Source organism: Entamoeba dispar, genomic scaffold (assembly GCF_000209125.1).
Source record: "Entamoeba dispar SAW760 scf_1105229459873 genomic scaffold, whole genome shotgun sequence".
Lineage (NCBI taxonomy): Eukaryota > Evosea > Mastigamoebida > Endamoebidae > Entamoeba > Entamoeba dispar.
In genome coordinates this window covers 17,820-26,946 of record NW_001853910.1, presented here as the reverse complement: position 1 = coordinate 26,946, position 9,127 = coordinate 17,820, and the positions used below count along the sequence as shown (strand labels likewise).

The following is a 9,127-nucleotide window of genomic DNA, read 5'->3' as shown; positions in this document are numbered from 1 at the left end:
TTCATCTATCCATTCTGACTTCTTAACTTGAAGTAATTTATTATAGAGATGAGTAGAATTAATCATACTTCGTGGTTGATTTGGACAAAGCATTGTTCCTGAAAGGTCAATAGTGATTGATGTCTTTTTTATTAAATCATCATAATTTGATGTATATTTTTCAACCAGTCCTTTAATGTAATAAATAGGAGAAGTACAATGTGAACCAATCATATTTCTATCATAATACTCCATATCATCAATAATAAATTCATCAACTAAATTCTTTAATGATGCTATTTCACTAATTCCAATAGCTTCAGAGTTTGGCTAGATATTGTTAATCTTTTTATAGCATATAAATATTCTTAATGTATTTATTAAACAAACTGGAATAATAGCAAATACCTGTTTCTGAATTTTATGTAATTCAATTCCTAATCTTCTTAATATCAATCTAACATCACGGGTTGATCTTCCAGTAATAAAATATACATTTTCTAAATCTTCCATACATACACCATCCAACCCATATTTTTTTATTGTTTCAATAATTACTTCTGTCATTTCAAACGTCCAATTAACAATACTCACAAAATTCCCAAACATAATATGACCAATATTATGTGTAAAATTCTTTTTATATCCCCACTCTCCTTCAACTTTAGGACTTCCTGATGGAAATGATTCAACACTAAAACCTTTTCCAATAACTTGGTCGATTCTGTCTTTATGTTCAATAGCAATGTTCATATCATCATCACTCTCTATAATGGCAAAAATCTTTCCTTTAAACTTTCTGGGTTGATTTTCAATAGAATTAAAATCAGTAATAACTACTCCAACACAACTTTCAATAAGTGTTATTAAAACCCATATTCCTAATATTGTTTTTCTCATTTATATCTTTATAATTAATTTAGTTCTTTTCTTTTTCTTTTCTTCCTTGTGTTGTAAAACCAATTTATTATTTTTTTTTGTAACTTTAACTAGAGTAATAATGATGTCCTATCAATCTGTTGGTAAGTTTACCAGATTGTTGATAATTATAAATCTTAAAAATTATCTTACCTTTACACTACATTTTATTCTTCTTAAAATATAGCAAACAGAATAATATTTAACAAAAAAGGATTAGTGGTATAAATTATTAAACTTATTTATATACGTAATAAGATCTTTGATACTTCACTTCTATTATTTAAAAGATAAAAGAATTTATAAAGATAACCAAACTTGAAACAAAGTACTTTCATTGTTTTATTTTTAAAAGATTCAAGACAACTTTTTGATGTATCGATTTTAATATTGGATTTATAAAAATACTTTAACTAATGTTAATCTATTCATTACTTCAAGAAGCCTGAATTAGTAAATAAATGGAGACAGATTTTCTTATAAATAATTTGTTTATTTGATAATCATTCTAACTGAATGACTTATATAGAGAATTTATTTTGATTATACCTTTATTGTTATTCTTTAGAAAGAATATAGAACTTTATCAAATTACTGAAAGTAACTATCTGCTGTTTACTTTTGAATAAAAATATTATAACATAGTTAAAAATACTATCTATACAAAAGAAATGAAGTTATTAATAAAAAAAAAGACTACTGAATAAAAAAGATTCTATATAATGATAAAGATAATTAGAATAAATAATGAAAATTACATAAATAAATATGTTATTTGAAATACATAATCATCATAACTAATTATCTTAATATTAATAGATATTTAGATTTGTTAGATAAAAATACTTTATTAAAAGGTGTCAATTTATGGACAACTAATAACACTTATATATTAATCAATTATCCATGCTAAAAAAGTGATTAAAAAATTATCATAAAATACTAAAAAACTCAAACACAAATATTCTTATAAACTTAAATTATTAAAAAACAAGATAGGTGGATTGAAGTTATAAAGAGCTGCATTCGTTATAACTAAAAGGGTAATGCTCACAACCACTACTATATATCTCTTGTTCTTTCATCAATAAAACTGTGACTTTAAACTAAATTTTAAAATAGAGTGTTTTATTTGAGTTATATAAAACAAACTCGCAAAGAAGTATTTTAATTTGATCACAGGAATGAAAAATCAAGAAACAGAAGCCCTAAGATTAACTATTAGAGGAATAAGTTATTTACAAAAATCAAAATGCGTTGAGTTTTTCAAAACAAACTTTTTATAACATAAGAAAAATACAAACGAAAAAATATAAACTATTAATAAATGACGTGGAAACAAAATATACAATAATAATGAAATAAAAACATAAGAGAAAATAGAACAATAAAATAATGAAATGATGTTAAAAAAAAGTTTAACTTCAATATAAGGAATTAATACGAATGTCGTGGAAATAAGAACCCTCATTTCCATAAGAAATAAGCAAAGAAGAAGAAACTTCTTTTTTATCTTCGTTTCAATGAAATTAGAAGAACAGTTTAATATACTCAATGTCAGCTCACAATAATGAGATTGAAATGACAAACCAAGATATAAACATAACTAATAATGAAATCTCTCAACACAAAAACGAAAACAATGACATCCAACAACATCCCTCTGTTACTATGACTGTATTAACTTCTTCAACCCCTCAAATTGAACCAAATAATGAAATTATTCAAAGCCCAGCAAAGCTACCACAAAGTAATTTAGCAGATAATGAAACAAACACAATAAAAAGTGATAAAAAAGTATCTAATAATACTATTGAAGATACAATAGCAAAAAATTTTGAAGAATTACTTTATGAAGAAAAAGAATATCATAGAACTCCAAGTGGTCAGTCTAAAAGAACTAAAAAGACATGGGGAAAAATTGGAGTTACTTCTTTACAGTTAGGGTTTTCTCTTGTTGGCTCATTAATTGGTTCAGGAATTCTTTCTCTTGCCCAAACGTGTTATAAAATGGGTCTTGTTGGATATACTATTTGGATTATATTAACAATATTTTATTTTTGTCTTACATGGAGTTATTTCAACAGAGCTATATATTTAACTGGGGCATCTACATTAGGTGAATTATTATCACTAATATTTGGTAATTTTTTTGCTATTATTGTTGATATTTGTAATACGCTTTTTTTTATATGTGTACTGATGTGTGATCAAGTAATTGCTACTCAATACATTTTTGGTATTGTACAAGAGACCACATCACGAGACCAATGGAATAATACATTAGACGAATGTTATGGCAACCCACAAAGAACTGCTGGTATAGCTTGTGGATGGCATTATATAATTCTTTATCTTGTTGCTGTTTGTTTAAATCTTCCATTAATTATTCCTAAATCAGTTAAATTTTTAAGTAAAATTTCAGTATTAACATTAATTGCTGCATTTATTACAACAGCTAGTATAATTGGTAAATTAATTTATGCTGCTGTAACTGGAAAATCATCAAATGGAAGTGATGCTAATTTTCCAACTTTTGATGGAAAGTGGTGGCCACAAAGTTTTATGTCATTTTTTACTATGGCACCATTTATTTCAGCAAATTTCCAAGTCCATTCATGTTTACCACCATTATATGTAGGAACAAGAGGATTATCTAAAAAGAATAAATTGGTTGCTTTACAAGGTGGAAGTTATTTTTCAATTATAACATGTTCATTATTTTATTTACTTATTGCTGTATGTGGTAATTTAAGTTTTGATAAAGTATCATCAAATATATTAAATGATTTTACTAATTCTGGTAGTTCAGAAATAGATTGGGTTATTTTAATTTGTAGAGCTTTAATGACAATTGTTGTTTGTATTGCATATCCAGTTATTATGTTTCCTACATGTGCGGGTATATTAAGATATATTCCTAAACAATGGAAATTTATGACAATATGGAATGGAAGACTTTCTATTTTAGTTATAAGAATAAGTTTATTATGTTTGACAACATTAGCTGCATCATTTATTACTAATATTGGAGTAATTTTTTCTATTGGAGCAGCTATATTTTCTATTTTTGTTGTTTATATTGGACCAATGAGCATTATGATGTTATGGCCTAGAATGGAGAAATTAGGTGATCCAAATTTTAGAAAATTATCAGTGATTGAAAATGTATTATATAATAAAAAAGTAGAAGGAAATCAGATGTTTACTTATAGAGATATTGAAACTGCTTTTGCTAAAAATGAAGCTCAAAAGAATGAAGGTATTGCTGATGTTGTTGTTACAATTAATACCAATGAAACTACTGGACAACAAGTAATTGAATTAAATGATGTTAAAGAACAAAAAGAACAACCAACTAATCAAAACAGTTACCAACTCACTGTGACTATGGACGGTGAATCAAATGATGAAGATTTATCTTATTTACAAAAACAATGGATTAAATTACCAGATGCACATATTCCATGGTATCGTTATCTATTATTTACAATTGCAATGGCTTGTTGTGTAGTATTATGTATTCTTTCAATTATAGGGACAATTATTGAAACAGTTACATCTTCTTAGTTTTCTAATTTACTACTACCATCCCTAAACTATAACTATTGTTTAATCTACTAAATTTTAAAAATACAGAATTTTTAAACCAAAATTTATAATTATCTCTTCTTTTTTTTTTTCTTTACAAATTCTCTAATACCTCTGATGGAACTTCAATTTTTTGGAATGTTTTATCATATGTTAGTGGAAGATTTTCAATACATAATTCAGTTTTTATTTTTTCCACTAAAGTCTTGTTTCTATAACGTGTTATTATTATTATATTATAAAAAATAAGAGGCTAAACAAACAATGGTGGTTGAAGATGTTCAAGAATATATATAATCTCTTGACTTGATATGGTTTTCAAGTTTAATCCTTGGAAATCATTTGGTGTTGAAATTAATGAAATATCCATTAACATTAATGTGCTTATCTCAGCAATTCTATAAAACTGTTGTTCATTTTCTTTACCAAACGACTCAACGATCCATTCTTTGAACCTATCATTTTTCATTTTAAAATTAATTCCATCCTGAACAGTAAAACATTGATACTCTTTCATTATTTGTTGATAGATAAATCTATCAATTGTTTCACAATACACTTGGATAAAATATGATATAACCTTTTCACTTATACAATAATTTTTCATTACTCTAACACATTGAGAGAGTTTATCAAATCCCTCTATTCTCCTATTAAATTATTAGATTTTGTTATGAGAAACTAGAAAAATAACAAACGGTTCAGTTTTTTTATCAAAGAATGAAACTAAGTTAGTAATATTTTCTACTGCAATCTCAAGTAATAACTCAATTTCATCATTAAGAACTTCAATCATTGACTTCTCAAATTTTGCAATTTTTGGTTTTGTTTTTTCATTAATAGAAGTTACATAACACTTAATATGAATTAATATAGAGCATGTAGTTGCTATCCAATAAGCTATAGCATTGGTTGATCTATTTGATACTTTCACAATTGCTTTCATTGCTGCTGTAACATTATTAAAAAAATTATTTTCAATATCTATTCTAAAATTTCTTTCAACACATTTCTCTTTTAAAGCAGAAGCTGTTTCAGTTAATTGACCATCAAATTGATATTTAGTAGCAATTATTGAATTGATAATAAAATTACTTGTTTGAAATGGGTCATTAATTGGGTCTATTTTAATTTCTTCTAATTGTTCCTTTAATTTACCTTGTTCTTGTAATGACTGTGTAAGTTCTTTTGATAATGAGTCATAATCATCCTTTAATTTATAATATTTCATTGCAAAGTCTTCTTCTAAACCAGATTCTTTTCTAAATGTAACATCTCCATTAATTGATACTGTTCTATTTAGTGTTCTTTTTCTTGGAGACATTGGGTGTGGAGAATTGGTGAGTGATTGAGTCATAGTAATGGAATCGCTATCACTCCAATCTGATTCACTTCCAGCTGAAGGTGCTCTTTTTATTGTTTCTAGTGAGTGATGTTCGATAATAAATCCTAAAATATAATGTGTTCCTTCAAAAGGTAAAAATTCTTCTTTAGTTTCACCATCAAGATATAAATTCAAATCAAGTTTCAAAGAAGCCTTTTCTTTTTCTCCTTTTGTAGTGACAACAAACAAGTCTATTTTAAGGACTTTCTCTTTTTTGTATTGATTTGTTTTAGAGTCACGTTGTATTGTACAATCAAATCCGAACGTTGTGTTATATTGTGCTATTGCTTTTTCTACTAAAACTCTCTTTAAGTTACCTGAATTTTTTGAATTTCCTCGTTTCCATTTGATATAGATGACATGATTATTCACGTCATCTAATTTTTTTAATGTAGTAATTTTAATATCGAAGTGAACTTTCTCAAGTAATAATGTTTTACGCATTGAGAAACGTTTGCTATTTCTGTTAGGTTTGGGTGACTCAACTTCCATTATAAATAACTGGATTAGTTTTCCTTTTTTTTTTAGACAAGTTCTCAAAAAAAATTCTAAATTAGTTTTCTTATTCCGTTTAGTTTCACCATTTTTTTCTTTAGCAAAAACTAAGCTTTTTAGTTTTTAATTATCTCTTATTGCTTCGTTTTCTTAAAAACATAATTGTATTACTCATATTTGTTCACACATTAGAGTATACATATAGGAATTACTATTTAAAAAACTTTTTTTAATTAAAATTTCATTTCATAACCTCTATTATATCTATCTAATTTCCACATTTGATAAGAAATTTATACTCATCATTAATATTGTGTAAAACGTTATCTCTAAAACTATTACTAAAAACAGTTTTTTTATATTTTCATACACTGACATTAATCTTTTTCTTATTAAAACTGTTTCTTTGTTATATTATGACTTGAACATTTTTAAAGTTATTCTTATTATGTGATTAATCAAAACTCTAATAATATTTTAAGGACAATCAAATAAACCTTTATTGTTTTAACTCATCCATTTTATTTCCTCTTTTCAAATATAATAACCATTTAGGTTGTAATAAGATCATATTGTCCATGTTAATAAATAACTTGTTACTATAATAAAAAATATTAAGTTTTAGTTCTAATTTAATAAAAATTGATAAAGTATGAGAGAACTAATCATTTATTCAATCCTAAATACTTTTTTCTAATTTCATCAATAGAAACAGGGAGACTTTCTTGTCTAATTAGTTTTGTGGTATCTTTCGTTTCATCTAAAAAGATTAATTTTTAATCAAAATAATAAAGTCCATTAAAAAAAAATAAACAAACATAGACTTGGTTCTTGTGTAGCAATAGATGCATGTAAATCATTATATATTAAAGGGTGTACTTCACTTTGGTCAAATGATAAAAATAGTGAATTCTTTTTTTGGGTATCTTCTTTAAATGTTATAGAAATGTTGTTTATTTTTCCTTTTTTTGAAATTGATTGTTTTACTTCAGGTACTTCAATACTAAGTTCTTTTTCAATAACATTAATACCCTCCTCATCACCTGGATTACTTTGAGATAAACAAGAATTTAGAGGAGTTATTGGATTTTCAAAAAATAATGGTTTTGGGTCTTTTTCTGAACTACCAAAATACGAACCTGCTTCTTTCTTAAAATTTTCTTGTTGAATTTGTATTTGATTTTCTTGGATTCTATCAGTCTCTTCATGTTCACTGTTTTCTTCATTGAAAACAAATGGAATTAATTGGTACATAATATCTTCAATACTTTCCATAACTTTAATTACTGAAAATAAAATAGGATTTGGAAGAATTGGATTATATTGATTTAAACAGTCTGGTTGGTTGTATCTTCCAATATCAATTTTTTCATTTGACAATAATAAAGTCCCACTCTGGTTGTTTAAAGAATATAAAGATGCACTAAATACAGTAAAACATAGAGGAAATTCTAATTCATCACATCCAAAAAAGTGCATCTCAACACCTTCCCTATTACATTGGTGTCCTCTAATAACTGCAATAATGTTATTATTTTGTAAGAACTCATCAATAGCTTTATATCCAAAATAATACGAACAATTTCTTTCATTGTTCGGTAAAAATGAAATGGCATCATAATGCCTTTTAAATCCAGGTTGTTCTTCAAACTTTTTTTCACTAATAGGATCAGCCCATAATAAATCACAAAAAAGACCTTCAAGAGGTGGTTCATGAAAACGATCAATAGAGTTGATTTGGTTAATAGATGTCATGTCTGGAGATATTCCACCATGACAACAAAAGAAATCACCTATATCACGATGAACAATACACACTAATGGAAGAGAGTCAAATAAAGAACAAAACTGACGATAGAGAATTAACGAGTATTTCATTTTACACTCAGCCATAAACCCCATTGCTCGAGTCATATTTCTACTTTCATGATTTCCTCTTAGCATTATCACATGAGATGGATTATTTACCTTCATACATAACAACGTTATTAGTACTTCACATGACATTGTCCCTCTATCAACATAATCACCTAAATAAATTGATGTTGAATATCGATCTTTCCAAAAAGGGTCATTCATTTGTGTAATTAAATCAAAGTATTGTCCATGGTAATCTCCAAATATAAGTGTATTGTCATATACATGAACTACATTTTCTTCTAATCCAAAATAACACTTACTTTCTTCGATTAATCTTGAGACATCTTCTTCTTTAATAATTCCTCCATGCATAAATTGGTTTTGAAGTGCTTTGGTATCATATAGTCCTGTTGGTGTTTTTGGAAGTGAGATGATATAATTCATATTTACTGTATCTTGTTGAAAAAATTGTTTTTAGATTTTATTTTCTTTTATCACTCATTTTTGAGTAATTTTACAATTTCACTTAATTATTTCTCTATAAAATCTTACTCTAACCAACTACGTGAGTAATTTATGCAATATATCACATTTTTATAAAACAAAGAACAAATTATACTAATTATGGTATACATTGTTCTACCAGTACCTTTACAATTAAAGGACTTATTAAAATGATTAAAACAATTATAACCCAATAGAGTGAGATGAAATAAAATATCTGTTATATGACCCCCTTTATTAGTTGTTTGTTATTAATAAAGTTAATCTTAATAAATTCTCAATAAAATTATTTACAGCTATAATCCAATAAATTATAAGTTAACAAAATATTGATTTGTTTTGATTTTCTACTAATTCATATGTATATATTTCGTTGATGTTTATTAGTATTAGGAC

The 9,127-nt window shown here is 26.0% G+C and overlaps 4 protein-coding genes across 4 annotated transcripts, besides 5 other annotated features; 1 reads left to right on the top strand and 3 right to left on the bottom strand.

The window, feature by feature from the left end:
* EDI_101770 (uncharacterized protein) lies at window positions 1-879 on the bottom strand (the record flags this gene model as incomplete). Its single annotated transcript, XM_001736468.1, has 2 exons — window positions 1-309; window positions 370-879. Coding segments are annotated over 2 exons (819 nt in total), but the record flags the coding sequence as incomplete, so codon positions are not given.
* A 734-nt stretch (window positions 880-1,613) lies between these two features.
* Window positions 1,614-1,753: a sequence feature (AT_rich).
* A 426-nt stretch (window positions 1,754-2,179) lies between these two features.
* Window positions 2,180-2,313: a microsatellite.
* A 138-nt stretch (window positions 2,314-2,451) lies between these two features.
* EDI_101760 (amino acid transporter, putative) lies at window positions 2,452-4,467 on the top strand (the record flags this gene model as incomplete). Its single annotated transcript, XM_001736467.1, has 1 exon — window positions 2,452-4,467. One exon carries the CDS (start codon window positions 2,452-2,454, stop codon window positions 4,465-4,467), a length of 2,016 nt encoding a protein of 671 aa, XP_001736519.1.
* Window positions 4,468-4,582: 115 nt separating this feature from the next.
* On the bottom strand, window positions 4,583-6,364 carry EDI_101750 (uncharacterized protein; the record flags this gene model as incomplete). Its single annotated transcript, XM_001736466.1, has 3 exons — window positions 4,583-4,700; window positions 4,752-5,138; window positions 5,187-6,364. The coding sequence occupies 3 exons, from the start codon at window positions 6,362-6,364 to the stop codon at window positions 4,583-4,585; spliced, it is 1,683 nt and encodes a 560-aa protein (XP_001736518.1).
* Window positions 4,711-4,737: a sequence feature (AT_rich).
* A 215-nt stretch (window positions 6,365-6,579) lies between the features above and the next one.
* Window positions 6,580-6,609: a sequence feature (AT_rich).
* A 358-nt stretch (window positions 6,610-6,967) lies between these two features.
* Window positions 6,968-7,011: a sequence feature (AT_rich).
* A 21-nt stretch (window positions 7,012-7,032) lies between these two features.
* EDI_101740 (serine/threonine protein phosphatase 2B catalytic subunit gamma isoform, putative) lies at window positions 7,033-8,671 on the bottom strand (the record flags this gene model as incomplete). The annotated part of the gene is made up of 2 exons (XM_001736465.1): window positions 7,033-7,127; window positions 7,186-8,671. The coding sequence occupies 2 exons, from the start codon at window positions 8,669-8,671 to the stop codon at window positions 7,033-7,035; spliced, it is 1,581 nt and encodes a 526-aa protein (XP_001736517.1).
* Window positions 8,672-9,127: the final 456 nt, after the last annotated feature.